Source organism: Phyllostomus hastatus, unplaced genomic scaffold, assembly GCF_019186645.2.
Source record: "Phyllostomus hastatus isolate PE091 unplaced genomic scaffold, TTU_PhHast_1.1 phas_scaffold_1066, whole genome shotgun sequence".
NCBI lineage: Eukaryota > Metazoa > Chordata > Mammalia > Chiroptera > Phyllostomidae > Phyllostomus > Phyllostomus hastatus.
In genome coordinates this window covers 13,814,403-13,831,678 of record NW_025334004.1, presented here as the reverse complement: position 1 = coordinate 13,831,678, position 17,276 = coordinate 13,814,403, and the positions used below count along the sequence as shown (strand labels likewise).

The 17,276-nt window shown below is 35.4% G+C and overlaps 1 protein-coding gene across 7 annotated transcripts in view; it reads right to left on the bottom strand.

The window, feature by feature from the left end:
• Nucleotides 1–17,276, bottom strand: part of BTRC (beta-transducin repeat containing E3 ubiquitin protein ligase) — a 181,817-nt gene that overhangs the window by 72,597 nt on the left and 91,944 nt on the right. For 4 of the 7 annotated variants that reach the window (XM_045854053.1, XM_045854056.1, XM_045854054.1 and 1 more), the window contains one exon: nt 10,954–11,031. The exons of 2 other annotated variants lie outside the window; for them this stretch is intronic. In XM_045854053.1, the coding sequence (XP_045710009.1) occupies nt 10,954–11,031 (78 nt within the window). Of the gene's footprint in view, nt 1–10,953; nt 11,032–13,620; nt 13,654–17,276 lie in introns of those variants that run through there. One more of the 7 variants, XM_045854059.1, reaches the window with a different exon arrangement.

Below are 17,276 nucleotides of genomic sequence, written 5' to 3'. Positions count from 1 at the left end.
CACATATTGAAGTTTCTCTCCCTCTCTTTCTCCCTCCCTTCCCCTCTGTCTATAAATAAATAAATAAATAAATAAACAAACAAATCTTTAAAAACCAAAACTTGTATACATGAGAAGAAGATAAATGGGACCCATAATCAAGAAAAAAAGGAGCAAACAGAATATGACCATGAGAGGATCTGGTTGTAGGAATTAGCACATAAAGACTCTAAAGAGGCTATAATAAATATGTTCAACAATTTAAATGAAAAATGAGGTCACAATGGAAATTTTTAGATGAAAATTTTCACCAGAAAAATGAAAACCAAAAATGAACCAAATAGAAATTCTAGAATTAAAAAGTACAGTATCTGAAATTAAAAAATTACTGGATGGGCTTAAAAGCAGATTAGAGATGGTAGAAGAAAAGGTCTATGAAATTGAAGACTGATCAATTGACATGATTGAAACAGGAGAACAGAGAGAGAGAAAGAAAAAACAAATAGAATCTAGTTATCTGTGGGACAATTTTCAATGATCTAACACATGTTTATTTGGAGACACAAAAAAATATAAAACTAGTGGCTAAATAGTCCTCTAATTTGGTGAAAACCACTGGCCTACTGATCTACGATCAGCAAACTCCAGGGAAATGAAAACAAAGAAAACAAAACTTAGGTCCAACACAGTAAAAACTGCTGAAAACCACAAAGACAAAACCTTGAAACAGCCAAAAGAAAAAGTGATTCTGCAACAATATAAATAGTGGCAGACTTTTTACCAAAACAAGGAAGGATAGAAGATAAGGGAACATTTTTAAAGCGCTGAAAGGAAAACAAAACAAAACAAAACCCTCAAACCAAGCTTCTTCTTACTAGAAAAAGAATTATAAATTTGAAAAGGAAGAAATCTAGAACAGACTGTGGTGTTGGATTAGATTTAGGGTTATTAATGTGAACTCATGGTTTCAAAAGTATAAATATAGGTATAAAATATAAGTTAATGTTTATATCTTGTGTTCTCAATACCATTCTGCACTAAAAGGAACCATAGCTCCCTGAAGAAATAGCTGATTGCAGGATTGAACAACAAAAATACAAAATAAACCTGGAAATATTCAAGGAATGAGGAGATGTCAAAGGGGCACTCATTTTCCCAATATGTGATAATCTGAACATTAAAATAAAAGATGTTAATAGATTTTAATGTGTTACACATATCTTAAAAGATACAAGTTACTCAAACTGACACAATAATAAATCTGAATAGCTCTATATCTATTAAAGAAATGGAAATTGTTATTAAAAATCATTCCACATAAAGTTAAAAAATACTTAAATTCTTTCCACCACACACACACCAAAAAAACAAAAACAAAAAAACTCTTCTGGCCCAGATGGTTTCACTGGTGAATTACACTAAGTTTTAAGAATGAAATAAAACCAAGATCATACACAAACACTTTTAGGAAATGGAGGAGGAGGTGAAGACTTCTTAACTCATTTTAGGAGGTTAGCATAACCCTGACACCAAAACCTGACACAATAAACAGAAAGAAAACTACATATTCCTCATGAAGACATAGAAATTCTTATTAAACTCAATTAACGTTATTTACTATATTAACAACATAAAAGGGGAGAAAGCATTTGACAAAATTAAACACCCATTCATAATTTTTAAAAACCCTCAGAAAGGTAGGAATAGAAGGGAACTTTTGCTCAAAAGAGAACCCAATCCCATTAAAGAAATCTAAAAAATGTCAACTAACATCATACCCAATGATGAAAGAGTTAATACTGTCTCTCTAAGACAGGAAGCATAGCAAAGATGTTCTCTTACCATATCTATTCGATATTCCAATAGAGCAAGAAAAAGAAACAAAAGGCATATAAATTGGAGAAGAAATGAAATTGTCTTTATTTACAAATGACAGGAGACAAGATAAAAATTCTTTGTATCTACAATAAGCAACAGAGAATGAAAATAATTACAATAGCATTGAAAAACTTTTGCTAAATTGATTCTGAAATTTAAATATAAGTGCAAAGTATCTAGAATAGACAAAATATTAAAAATGAAAAAATGGAGGACTCACACTACCAGTTTTCAAAACATATTAAAGCTACAATAGTCAAGACAGTGTAACACAATCATCCTGGGGCATTGGGGCATTTGTTTTAAGACAACTCACCCTCTCCCCCACAAGGACACCAAAATCCTTGGATGCTCAAGTTCCTTACATAGAATGGCATGGTATTTGCATATAACCTATGCATATCCTCCCACATACTTCAAATCATCTCTAAATTAGTTATAATAACCAATACAATGTAAATGTCATATGAATAATTGTTATACTATATTGTTTAGTGAATAATGACAAGGAAAAAAGTCTGTACATATTCAGTATAGATGCAACCATTGCAGGCCTCACTACATAGTAGCCATCAGAAACAACGTAATTCGCCACCCCCCTCCCCCCCCAAAGCCCCCAGTATCTCTGACCTGCAGTTGGCTGAATGGATGGATGTGGAACTTGGGAATATGGAGAACTGACTGTGTTTGGTGTAGGGACAGACACCTCTAAGAACAGAGGATCCTGAGCTCATCCTCTGTCGTGTTAGGGACTTGAAGTGGGAGTTGGTCAGAGCCTCAGCTGCTGTCAGCCCTTGCTCTGACTGAACAGCAGCCTTTCTTCTCTAGGAGGCTCAAAAATAGATGTATAAAGCCAACTAAACAGCTACTTGTATGGCCAACTGATTTTTGACAAAGGTGCCATGTAATTCGATGGAGAATGGAAAGTCTTTTCAACAATGGTGACAGAACAACTGAATAAAAAAGCATGGGGATGTTTCTATCTTTGTTATTACAAGGAAAATAAAGTTAAGTGCAAAAAAAAAAGCACTGGGAAAATAATGAATCCCAAACTTACATCACAACACATCAGAATTAGAGATGGACCACAGTTTCAAAGATAAAAGATAAAACTTAGAAAGCTTCTAGAAGAATTTAATCACAATCATAGGGTAAGAATTGACAGACGGACTTCGTTAAAAAATTAGAAAACACCAAAACGCACCATGAATAGGCAAGATAGACTGTAAGAAAATATTCAGAATACACATATCTGACAAAGGACCAGTATCTAGAACTCAGTACAGTTCCACAACTCAGTAAGGGAGACAAAGCATTTTGTTCAAATGGCAAAAAACTTAAGATACATCAAAAAATCTGAATGGCCAATAAGCACATGAAAATGTATTCAACACATGCTTACCAAAAAAGCTTTATATATGAACATCCATAGCGACTTCATTTATAAAAATGGAAACAGCTCAGGTGTCTGTCCATCAAAAGAAGAATTGAAAATAAACTATAGTATACTGGGTTGGCCAAAAAGTTCGTTTGTTTTTTCCCATACTATGGCTCTAGTAGGGCTTAGTTGTCTTTAATTTCATTTGAAACAATTTCATTAGATTGTATTATATCAGCTATCATATCAGCGTGCATTAAAAAAACTTACTAAAACTGGTGAATTTTTGTGTAGCCATTTTAATATTGAAGATGGAAGAAGATATCAGCATATTATGCTTTATTATTTCAAGAAAGGTAAAAATGCAACTGAAACACAAAAGAAGATTTGTGCAGTGTGTGGAGAAGGTGCTATGATTAATCAAATGTGTCAAAAGTGGTTTGTGAAGTTTCTTGGTACTACTGACATTTTAGCCAAATAATTCTTTGCTGAGGAGCTGTCTCATGCATTGGAAGTTTAGCAGCACCCCAATCTCTACCGACTAGAAGCCAACAGTGGGAGAGAGCTGACATACTCAAAATATCCAAATCAATAAAGTTATTGGTAAAAATGAAAAAATGTCTTTTATTTTACAGAAAAAAATTAAATGGACTTTTTGACCAACCCAATGTTTATTCAATGAAATATATAGTAAGAGAATAAACTACTGATATTTACAGTGGCATAGATGAATTATATACATATTTATTATGTTAGGCACCCAAAATGTATGAATTTATAACATGAAACTCTAGGAAAGGCAAAACTAATCTGTGGCAGTGAGCTGATCATATTTGATTCATTGGGGGTGGGGAGGCTGTCTGGGAAGGAGACCAAGGAAACTTTCCTGGGTAATGAAAGTGTTCCGTATCTTAATTCAAGCAGTGGTTACACAGTAGACAGACTTTTCCGTTTGTCCTCATAATGAGTATAACACACTTAGGAGAACATTAGATAGATTCAGGAAACCTATTCTAGGCTTATAGAAGTTTCCGGAATAAAGCTATATATAGGCCTTTATTTTCTAGACATTCCATCTGTAAAATGGGTATATGATCTTGTTTATCTCCCAAGGAAGTTACACAGATTAGTAAACTAAAACTAATCACAATTCTTAAATACTTTGGATAAGAAGACTAAAAAATTCAATATTTTACTATTATAAGACTCCTTCCAGGCTATAATTAAAATAGTGAGCATAACAGCCGCAAGCAAGATAGGTTCTGTCCCCATGCAACATTTGAGAAGGTAGCTTCGCTGCTGAACCAGAGGCAGAGTTTTGCGTTGGAGTACTTTAATATGTTTTTATATTGCATATAAAGCACATAAGCGTAAACCAGTAAGATGCCTTGCTGAAAACTACCTTTGTGAAAGCAGGCTGTAATTCTGAACAAGTTTTCAATTTTCACACTGCTGCTAGGGTAAAACATTTTAAAGAGTTTAATTTTTTACAATGGATTCAATGACATAGGATTATCTAACAAAGTAATGGCTAATCAATAGAAGGTTTAGTTGTCAGGTGAAACATATAACACACTAAAAGGGATTGATTGCCAGACTTCTCCTTATTTACTAGAAGGTATATATTTAAAATGACACAAACTTGTTACCAGGCTGCATTCTTTTAACCTTGCAAAAAGCTGCTTAAGAAATCTGTTCAGCAGCCCTATAGCAAAACAAGATATAGTATAATGAAAATGGCTGGTGATTGCGGGGTGGGGAGTGGGGAGATGGGGACCTTCAGATATATGGTAACATTAAATCAAGTCCCCAGCAAGAATATGGGACAGAAAAGGCAAACTACAAAGCGACATCTAGGAAAGCTGGAACTGGGCTTTAAAAATGTCACACAGATCTACTGAATCTCGCTCAATAGATGCAAAGCTATATCTGATTTCATTCCATGTTGCTCTTAGGGCAGATTTTTTTAAGGACCCATACAACTGGGCATAATAGGCTACTCCCCTCACCCCATTTTCTTTTCCTCCTCCTTCTTTTTTTAATGGTACATCCAGATTTAGCACTGAACACAAAATGAATTGGGCCCATATGGACTTCAACCAGCATATAAGCTGTTTCCTTTATAATTTATTCACAATATCTCAAGTCTCAATATGAAAATATACTTTTTATGGTCATTGCAACCCAGGAGTTCAATAGTATTTTTTCTACTAAGTTAGTGATTACACAATTTATCAAAGCATGATTACACTGAAATAAAAATAAAACAAAACACCAACCCCCTATATAGTCTTCCTTCCTCAAAGTAATTTTAAGAAAGCTGGTTATTAAATTGCTGCTTTTTGAAGAAGGGTTTTTGTAGCTAGACACAAATTGCCAAAGCATGTTAAAAAAAAAGTTATTAGACTCTGAAGGATTCAGCCGAAGTGGGAAGTTAAATAAACAAATCACTTCATCAGACTTGGAAAGATCACTTTTGTCTTACTTAAGAGACCTACATTAATTACCTTTAAGGTCTTTTACATGAACTGTTTAAAATAAATACAATTTATTTATTTATTTCAAATGAGGTACGTCTTCCAAAGTATTAAATAATGTCTACAAATTCAAAAGCATTTTTATAAATAGGTAATTAAAACAGATGACTAAAATTAAGTCAAGCTGCAAAACATTACCCAGGATGCACTGTGATTTTTTTTTTTTAATAAACATCTCAGGCTATTTTTTTTCCATCCAAAGCCCAAAGCACTTCAGGAAAAAAAAAAGAGGTAGGAAGTTTCGTAGAGGAAAAAAGCATACATATATGATGAAATAATGCCAACACCCCAAACTAAAGTATTTACAAGATAGTCCCTTAAGTATAGTTTGTCACATTGCAATTACACCTTGCCTACTGCCAAGTCAAAGTGCTTACTATTGCCACTAGGGGGAGAAATGTCTTAACAAAAAGCAGCAGCAGATAGAGAATGGGTTTTCTTGAGCAATTATCAGAACAAAGCTCCCTTGGCTATGTATACCTTCTAATTACTCAATACAATTAAAATGACTAACCTAAAACAAATAGAAAAAAACCCTGCCTGCCTGATATCAGAGACTTCATTAAACCTTTCCCCCCATCAATCAAATTGGAAAGAAGGGAATGCAATCATACACGAACATTGCAGAGCTATTAAAGGAAGTAAATCAGTGAGTTTGTTTTTAAAGAAAGAAACGAAGTGGCTCTCTTGAAAAAAGAAATGTCATGGTATTCACCCATCTGGATGCTGCTTGAAAACAAATTGTCCTCCAAAGAGCAGAAATACAGTATGCTTTCTCTCAGCTCACTGGCTTATGAATGACTTGTTGTTGTTGTTGTTGTTGTTGTGTTAATACACACTATAATGTCATTTTTCTGTGTCAGTGATATACTTTTTCTTCCCAGTCATCCAACTGTATAAGGGAACTATGCCAATCACTTTCATGCTTATCCTGGGATGTTTTCACTTTAAGTTCTTCACTGCTGTTTTTTTTTTGTTTTGTTTTTTGGTGGATCTCCTCCAAGGTAATGTTTAGAAAAACAGGAATTGGGGGAGGATGGGTACGGTGGGCAAGGAAAACAGCTACTTACTCCTTTTAAAGACTTAAATAGTTCCTTTTATAAGGCCCAGTCATTAACAGAACATGACAACAGAGTCATTTTTCTTTCAGCTGACAATTGTGACATTTTTCCAACAGCGTGCAAGGTGTTGAAAACCTGGCAGCTGTTACCTCCTGGGATGAAGATACTTTTTTATCCTCCCTTGACAGTTTAACTCAGTGAGCCAGCACCTTTAAAGACTGCAAAGTATCCTTGAAGAGGATGGAAGCTTGAATTACTGCTCCCTCCCTAATCAATGTAAACCCTCACTGCAGGTGAAGTCTCCATCTATAGAGGTGCATGAGGGAGGAAAATGTAATGCCCTGAGCCAGATGGTTTTTATCTTGTTTTTAAAGAATAAAGGAACAAGCTAACAAGGGAGACAGCTACTTTGTTAGCTTCTTGGCCTCTCTCATGGCTTTGCATCCCCAGGGTTCCAGCTACACAAGAGAAAGAATACAGAAAACGTAAACACTTAAAGAAATATAACTAGAGGGCTGGCATCATGCTGCTTTCAAAGCGATGAGAGAGCTCTACTCAATGCTTTATTTATCACTGCCCACGTTCTCAGGATGGTAAGTGGACACACACACAAAGGGAATGGGGGTGGGGAAAGGATTAGACAGAGGTCACAATTTACTCAATTACAGAGAAAGGCAGGGCTGACAGATCCTATTAGCGCCAATATGAAGGAAAGAAGGAGTTGCATGTTGTAAGGCTACATTTTTAGAAAGTAATGAGTACTTCCACGTATCCTCCCAGGCCTTTGCCCTTGTTTGCAGATATGAATAAAGGCTGTAAAAACAATTGCTATGGTTTCCTTGGCTTCCCACTTTAGGAATAAAAGTAGAAAGAAAATTGTAGCTACTTTGTACATCCTTTAAATAAAAGTTCATACTTAATGCCAAAATGTAAGATTATTCCTAAAGACTAATCTGTAAGATTATTAGAAAGTTAAAAGGATACATTGCTCCTCCCACTCAACTCTCCTGCCTCCTGATGGTGGAAATGAAATGGAAAAGCAGGGATACAAAATGACTGGGTGATGCAGGAAGTGGCGTCTCCTGACTTTCTCCTTCCATATTTTCTTTTTGTGCTAATGTCTTTTTCAGGTTTTGGAATTATGGTTATGGTGGCCAATACAAGTCAGGAACTGTTCTTCTCTATTTTCTGAAAGAATTTGTGTAAGATTGGTGTTATTTATTCCTTAAATGTTTGATAGAATCACCAGTGAAGCCATATGGGCCTTTTGATAGTTAATTCAATTTCTTTCATAGACATGGGGCTATTCAAATTTTGTTTCACCTTGTGTTGTGTATTTTTCAAGGAATTTATCCATTTCATCTAAGCTGCCAAATTTTCGGTTTAAAGTGGTTTATAATATCTATTATCCTTTTAATGTCTGTAAGAATTACAATAATACTCTCCAATAATTATATAGCTGTCCAAGTTAACACACAGTAGTCATACTGTATCAACAATGGTAAAAGCACACTTTAGAATAAAATATATAAACTATAAAATTAGTTTAAAATATCACTAAACTTGTCAGAATGTAACTAAGCATTTTAAAATCAATGGCACAAGAGTTCCTGAAATCCCATTAGAAATATGTGCAAGAGAATCTCAAGTTAAGTATTGGCCTCCATGTGGCAAATCCCACTTACATCAATACCAGGTTTTTAAAAAGGCAGCCTTGGCTTCTTTTTACTTATATTAACTTTCTAAAGTGGGGGCGGGGAAGAAGACAACACAAGCAAATGGCACTTCATTATTGTCATATGCAACAGAGAAAAGAGGGAGTTTAAACAGCTTATATATTATGTCCAACATTTAAAAAATTGGCAGTGCGGTAATCAAGTTCAGGGCAGTCCTGGACAGCTGCCCTGTGACCCGCTTCTATTGACCCCTGTTATTCATCACTCTTCCCTACGATGGAGAGGGCGAGCTCCTAGGGAGTGACCACCACAATAGACAGACACAAGCCAACAGTAATCTGGTTCAAGCAAAAAACCAGATGGCACTGCAATAAATTTACAAATCTGCATTCATGGGGCTGTTAAAACACCCAGAAGCTAAAAGACTCTGAAGGCCCCAGGAGGATCTCCTACTTCCCCGTTTCTAAAGGCCATTTCTCTTTCCAAGAACATTGAGTTCATGCTCTTCACAAAGAGAATGGAGATAAAACCCTTTACAAAGAAAGGGGGTGGGGAGAGCCTCCTGACCTAATTAATCTCCAGAGCTTGGATCTCAACACTGACAGAATCAGAAAAATCATTTTGGAGCACCAGAAGGGAAAAAAAAGACAAAAATGGTTAAATTAAAGTGGAGAGGGTGAAGTGAACCTGCTAAAAAGCGTTTCTTTCAAATACTGCACACAACAGATCTTGCAAGTAGAAAATGATTCAATAATGTATGCATTTATTTTTAAAATGAATCAGATTAGTCCCATGTGTGACCTGCTGGTCCATCTGTATGTGCTGGACTTAATAGGCACGATTCTCTCTCTTGCTTCAGTTTGAAGTATGAGAGAGATAAATTTAGTTTAATTTTCAACAGATCAGCCTATCCATTTTCCAAATGGACCATCTGGATAAGCCTATTAAAATTAATTTATAACTTTGTAGAGTTAAAATTCGTTTGTTAGCTTAAATAAAGTTGCCAAAACTTTTTGTTGTGTCATTGTTTTCTGACAGTTGTCTCCACCTCCAAATCTCAATATTCAATATTGCCCTATTTATTTACATTTACAGATCAGTTATTTACTTCCAAATAATGGTGTAACATACAGTAAATAAAAAATGAGCATCACAGTTTCAAGTAAACCCTGTATGTAAACTGGAGTCGGAAGGCAGAAGCAGACACCATGCTGGCAACACTGGGGTCTGGGTTTCAGATCACTGACTAGCTAAATAAACCATCTACTCTCTCTAAGCCTCCATTTTCTCCATCTGTGAACTGGAAATCATACCTAGCAACTTTACAGGGTTAATGTGAGGACTAATGGGAATAAGTATAAGGTTCATGGTGGGTACTCAACAAATATTAGATACCCCCCCTTTCTAGAATAATGCCATCAATACAATTAGAATGATTCTTTACTGCTGATGCTTATCCCATTTTATATTAAAAATGAAAAGCTGGTATAATTGAAAAATTACAAAAAACAAAACGTCACTTATCAAAAAAACGAATAGGTGCTACGCCTATCCTCTCGCAGCACTGTAAGGGTTTGTTCTTGGTGACATGGGGGATGGAAGATGTTACAGGCTGCTGCTACTAGCAGTAAGAGCAAATTTTCTTGACCAAATATTTTTTGAGCATTTTAATTTTTAAAAAGAAAGCACTATGGAATTGAGCTTTTAACTAAAATGTGTTATCTTTGGAGACTGTGGAGACAGTGGTGAGTTAAAATACTTTTTTAAGTTGTCATCAACAATGGCCTTAATTTCTAATAAAGGCAAACAAATGCTACTCAGAAGGAGCTGACTCACTAGGCAGATCCCTTCTGATTATTATTCTTTTTAATGCATGGAGAATCTTAAAAGAAATATAAGGTTTAAAGTCAACTACTCTAACATCTGCACTTTTAAGAAGCGTTTCAAGTTATTTTTCCTAAACAAGAAGCTCATTCTTTGACTTAGTTTTCACTACTCATAACAATTGACTGCCCTTTGCTTGTGTACCTAGGATATTTTTGATGACTGAGAAAACAATGTTACCTGATTGAAACTGATGGCTATAGCCATATCAATTTCAGAGTACTCATTTTTTTAAAGATTTTATTTCTTTTTAAAGAGAGGGGAAGGGAGGGAGAAAAAGAGGGAGAGAAAAGAGCAATGTGCGGGAGAAACATCGATCAGTTGCCTCTCGCACACCTCCAACTGGGGACCTAGCTTACAGCTCAGGCATGTGCCCCGACAGGGAATCGAACCTGCAACCTTTCAGTTTGTGGCACAAGCCCAACCCACTGAGCCACACCAATCAGGGCCAGAGAGAGTATTATTAATTTAAGCTCCAATGCTTAAAGAATGGCAAATTAAGGGTTTCCTGTCTTTTGTTTTGTTGTTGGTAGCCTTTTAAGTAAGACTGAATTTCATACCTGTCTAAGTGAATTCTTCTCTGGTATTATCTTCCTAGGGGGTTCGCCATTATTACAGTCTTCTCTCTCTGAGGAATTCTGTGAAAGAAAGTAAGCTTTAATTCACTTCTCATTATCTTCAATCTTATTCTGTGGGAGTAAACTAAATTACATTTCTAATTCAGTAAGCTAGAATACCATGTATATTTATGCATTTATTCATTTGAAGATTTATATACATACAGACATACACTTATGTAAAGGAAAACATATGCCCATGTATATAAATAAATGTATGTAGGGATCTAGGTGGCAAATATTTTATCTAAATTTAAGTGTTGCCCAGCAAATCATATTCATTAGAAGTCTAGTTTACTGCTACTTGGAAATGCAGGTTCTGACACTGGACACAAGAAAACTCCAGTCTAAAATTAGCTGGTAAAAACTTAAACCATCATTTTTAAATCTTCACCCAAGAATATGTTTATTGCTTTTAGAGAGAGAGAGGAAGGGGAGAGAGAGACACATCAGTTGGTTGACTCTCACGTGCACCTCACCTGGGGATCAAACCCACAACCTAGGCATGAGCCCTGACCTGAAATCAAATTCACAACCTTTTGATTAGGGGAGGACGCTCCAACCAACTGAGCCACAGTGACCACGGCCACTTTTTTTTAAATCCTCACCAGGGGACATACTTACTGATTTTAGAGAGAAGAGACGGGAGGGAGAGGGACATGGATGTGAGAGAGAAGCATTGATTGGTTGCCCCTCATGCGTGTCCTGACCGGGGGACAAAACAGCAGCCCAAGCACGTGCCCTGACAGGAATCGAACTGTGGCCTTGCAGGAGTGTCCAACCTGCGGCCGGTGGGCCACATGCAGCCCAGAATGGCTATGAATGCGGCCCAATGCAAAATCATACATTTACTTAAAACTGGTTTTTTTTGCTCATCAGTTTTTGTTAGTGTTTGTGTATCTAATGTGTGGCCCAAGACAACTCTTCTTCTTCTGGTGTGGCCCAGAGACAACAAAAGTTTGGACAGGATGACATTCCAACAGAGCTCAAAGTCTGATTCCCAAAAGGTAGTTCTTTCTCTTCCTCCTCTTCTTGGATTATTTTCTTTTCTTATTAAAAATAGCATAGTACTAAGCTCAAAACAACCTTTAAAGTGAAGTTTAAAATTAGAGCCCATTCTTGCCACTATCACCTCAAACAGCAGTTGGAAGACCTTAAAATGTCAATGGGATTTTTAAATACTTAAGAAGAGGGAGGAGTCCATTTGAAAGCAAGTTTAGAATTCTAAATATTAACAGAGTAAAAAGTCAACCCACAGAATGAGAGAAAATATTTGTAAATCATATATCTGATAAAGGATTAATGTATTAACACAGAATATACAGAGAAGCTGTAAAACTCAATAATAAACAACCCAATTAAGAAATGAGCAAAGGCCTTGAACAGACATTTCCTTAAAGAAGAAATATAAATGGTCAAGAAGCAGATGAAAAGATGTTCAGCATCTCTGATCATTTCAGAAATGCAAATCAAAACTACAAGGAAATATCACCTCACATGCATTAAAAAGGCTACTATCAAAAAAAGGAAAACAGAGTGGTGAGGATGCTGAAAAACTGGAACTCTTGTGCACTTTTGGTGGGAACACAAAATGGTACTTCTCGTGCAATGGGAGTGTTATGGGGAACAGTATGGTGGTGCCTCCAAAAATTAAAAGTAGAATTACCACATGACCCGACAATTCTACTTCTGGGTATATACACCAAGGAACTGAAAGCAGAGTCTTGAAGAGATATTTGCACATCCGTGTTCATATCAGCATGATTCACAATAGCTAAAACATGGAAGTGATCCAAATATCCATTGATGGATGAAAGGATAAGCAAAATGTGGTATATATGCACGATGGAATAGTATTCAGTCTTAAAAAGGAAGGAGGTTCTGACGCATACGACAGTGTGGATGAAACTTGAGGACATGCTGAGTGAAGTAATAAGCCAATCTCAAAAAGATACACATTGTATGATTAGACTTATATGAGATACTTAGAATAACCAAAATCAGGGACTGGGAGAAGGGGTGAGGCGGGAGTTATTTAATGAGTAGAGAACTTCAATTTTACAAGACAAAAAGAGTAATGGAGATGAATGGAGGATGAATGAATGTATTTAACACCACTGGACTGAACACTTAAAAAAAGTTAGATGGTAAATTTTATGTTATGTGCATTTTAACACTAAAAAATCTGGTAATCAACACATGTAAATCATTATATGCAAGGTAAAAACAGGAAATCCAAACAAATACATGTTATTTGGGTTCTATTTTCCACAACTACATTTGTAATGTTAATATTTTAAAATTTACAGTTGATATATTCATTGTGTTACACATATTCATCACATGCCAAGTGGGGAGTTACTTTATTTTTATATCGAGAAATTCTCTCCTACATATGAGTTTACCTGAAAATTTTCATACAAGTATGAAATCATTAATACAGTATAGGATCACAACTGTATTTTAAACTTAGATATTAGCTATACTTTTTGATTTGTATTAAATATTAGATTTTAAAAGATATTAAGGGATAAATGGCATACATACATAATGTCATTTAAAGGCTCTTGCACCTCTGTGGCTAATGTGTGTGTGTGCTTCGTGCATTACCTTCAGTTAGCTTGACAGGCCAGCACTGTTCCTTTGTACACTGTTGGAACTAAGCTGTTTCTTTTGGACAGAAATCTCTTATGAAGTTTAACTTGGTATTTTACAGTGGTGATGATCTCTAAGGTAAAGGTCCCTAAAATTAAGACAAAGAAGAAAAAACATACTATGGTACAAGGGACAGAGACTCAGTAACTTAAGAGTTCTAACTGCTTTTCTCCCCATTTTTTAAAAAAGAGAATGTAGACTATCTACAAAAAAATGAGGAAGAAATATAGTTAATGACTATAAAACATTCCAAATAAGGAAACTAGCAATATATGCCATAAGAGAATCAAAGAAGGGCAAAAGTCAATCTGTATAAAGGCACACCTACCTAGTCTTATTACAAACTAAAGGCAAGACCCTCCACCAGCGGAAAAGATCACAGCTCGCTTCACTGTGATACTCAGTGCTCTGGTGTTCTGGAACCAAGTATGCAATGTGTCTGAGGTATGCTTGTGCTCTCTTAATTGTGGTGGCTTGGAACTGAACCTACGATATCTCCAAGGGATGCCTGTATTTAACTTTCTTGTTTTTTTTAAGTATAGATCACTGTTTTAAATACTAAAATTAAATGTCTTATGTAATAAAAATTTAAGCCAGTATTCAATTATAATTGTATTCAACTAAGCCAGTATTCAATTATAACTGCATTCAATTAAGCCAGTATTCAATTATAAACTTATAATTTGGAAGTAACTATTCCCCAAACCATGAAGTTCCACCTTTCTTTAAATAAAACACCTTTTCAGAGAATCAAAACCTGTGTAATTCAATGTAAGGTCCTACATTTCAAAATTAACTATGTTTTGTTAAAATGTCATTATAATAAACTTGAAAGCCTAATTACTTTTTGGTGGAAGTTTGTTATATGAAGATATTATAAATCACATTTGTACCCTACAGGTGCTTGGGATAAAACAAAATTGATGGTAAACTCTCTACACTAAGCTACACAGTGAAAAGTGGTGATCTGAACCCTAAGAGGATGAACAGTAACTATCTAGCTCATATCCACAATTTTCTTTCTCCTGACCCTTTATTTTATCTGATTTGGATGGGGAACTACTGAGTGGGAATTATGAGAACATCTAAGGTACGAGCAGATGAGGGGAACTTAAAGGATAATTATTGTCTGAGAGCAGGACACAGAGATGTAGAGGAGTTCCTTTCCTACCAGGGCAAAAGTGTGTGTGTATATCTATATATCTATATGTCTATCTATCTGTCTATCTATCTACACCTTTATATATATGTAAAAAACATTATATATATTGTATTGTTAAAAAGCATAACTCTTAAACAGGAAAAAGAGAAAAACAAACATTGTTACAACTAGTTCTTTTTGGATAGATTAACCCAACATTTTAACCCTGGACTATCCAGCATGAGAAAGCAAATCAAGACAAAAAAAATTCAACTCTGCTGTTACATACAATAGAGGTAGTTACATTAAACAGTCATGAAGTAAGGAGCAAGGAGTAAGCTGCCCTCCCAATAGTGAAGAGGAGAGTGAGAAAGCCAGCGAGTAAGAGATGAATAGCTCTACAGTCTTGAGGGTGGAGGTATACGTGAAATGGCCACGTAGACCAGAGTGGTCACCTCTGGTTCTCAAAGCCTGTCCCTCTCCAACATCACCCCAGGAGAGCTCAGCAGCACAGTTATTCCTTGTATATTTAACTATGATGCATCCTAACAAGCAATGTTCACAACTGCCCGGGGTCATCAAGCTAAATTATGCCCAGTAAGTTCTATTTAAGGGTAACTAATTAATGCCAGGAAGACTCATCACACAAATTAGTATGAGAAAGACAACACTATAGTTACATAATGCCAAAATATTTCTCCATAACATACTTAATAATTACAAAAGGAAAAAAGTAACCTCACATTAGAGAAATCTGGCAGACACCGTCTTAACATTATGTACTTCTTGATATGATACACTGAGAAGAATACATTATTACTTGTGAGATAACCTTGCCAAAAACATATAACCTCGATCTGATCATGAGAAAACATCAGGCTAAACAAATTGTGGGACATTCTATAAAGTCTGTACTTAACAAAAATGTCAATGTCATGAAATACAAAGGGAGATTAAGGAACTGTTTCAAGTTAAAGGAAACTAAAAAGACACGACAACTGAATTCAACTTGTGATTGGAGATTATTTAGGGGAGCTGAAACAAAATTGATGGTAAACTCCTGTATACTGAAAGTAGACAGTGAAAATAGTGATCTGACCTAACAGAATGAGTAGTAACTATATCTAACATATATTCACAATTTTCTTCCTCCCAACCCTCTGTTTTATTTTGATGGGTATTGAGCAAGTATTAGGACATCTGGTACTATAAAGGGCATCACTGGACTGTAAAATTTTAAATAAGGTCTTTAGATAAGCTAATAACACTGTGTTAATGTTAATTTCCTGATTGTTTCCCCACTTTCAAACTTTACATACAGAAAAATTCAGTTTTTTCAGTGTATAGTTCTATGAGTTTTGACAAAAGCACAGTGTAACTTCCGCCACAATGAATATGTGAAGCAGTTCTTTCACTCCTCCAATTCTCTAGCACTGTCCCTTTATAGTCAATCCCTTGCCCCGATAATCACTTATTTGTTTTTATCTCAATTTTTTTTCAAAATGTCATATAATGGAACCATATAGTATGTAATTTTTTGAGGCTGTCTTTTTTCACTTAGTATAACGCAGTTGAGATTCATTTGTGTTGTTGCATGTATCAGTACTTCTTTTCATTGCCAATGAGTTACTGTATGAATGTACCACAGTTTGTTTAAACATTCAATTTCCTAATTTTGATCATCTGTACTGTGATCTAAAATGTCCTAGTTTTTAGGAAACATACAATGAAACATTTAGGGGTAAAGGGATATTATGTCTGTAATTTTCAGATGGTTCAGAAAAATAGTAAGTGGATGTGAACGTATACATTTGTATGTATAAATAAGAGATAAAACCAATGTGGTAACATGTTAACATATGGAGAATCTGTGTGAAAAGTATAAGGGGATTCTTTGTATTATTCTTTTAACTTTTCTGTAAATCTGAAATTATATCAAAATAAAAATTAACAAAATAGATGAAACCTAGAAGAAAATATGTTAAGGAATAGAAAAATAGCCCTAGCTGGTGTAGCTCAGTGGCTTGAGCACCAGCCTGCAAATCAAAAGGTTGCTGGTTCGATTCCCAGTCGGGGCACATGCCTGGGTTGCAGGCCCGGTCCCCAGTTGGGGGCGTGTGAGAGGCAACCAATCATTGTATCTCTAGCATGTTTCTCTCCCTCTTTCTCATGCCTTCCCCTCTCTCTAAAAGTAAATCAATAAAATCTTTAAAAAAAAAAGGAAATAGAAAACTAGAGGTCAGATAAATGAAAAATAAATTTGGGGGGAAATTCCATCAAATATAAGTAAAAGCTATACTGTACCACTTAACCCTGAGCCAACTAGAAAAACCTGACTTCCCACAACTCATTTACAACATTCAGATGGAAAGTTTCATTACACTCAACTACTTGCAGAATGCATAGTCCTGGAGAAACAATATTGCATAAATAGTAGCATTATATTAAAATACTTCTAAAAAAGATACTA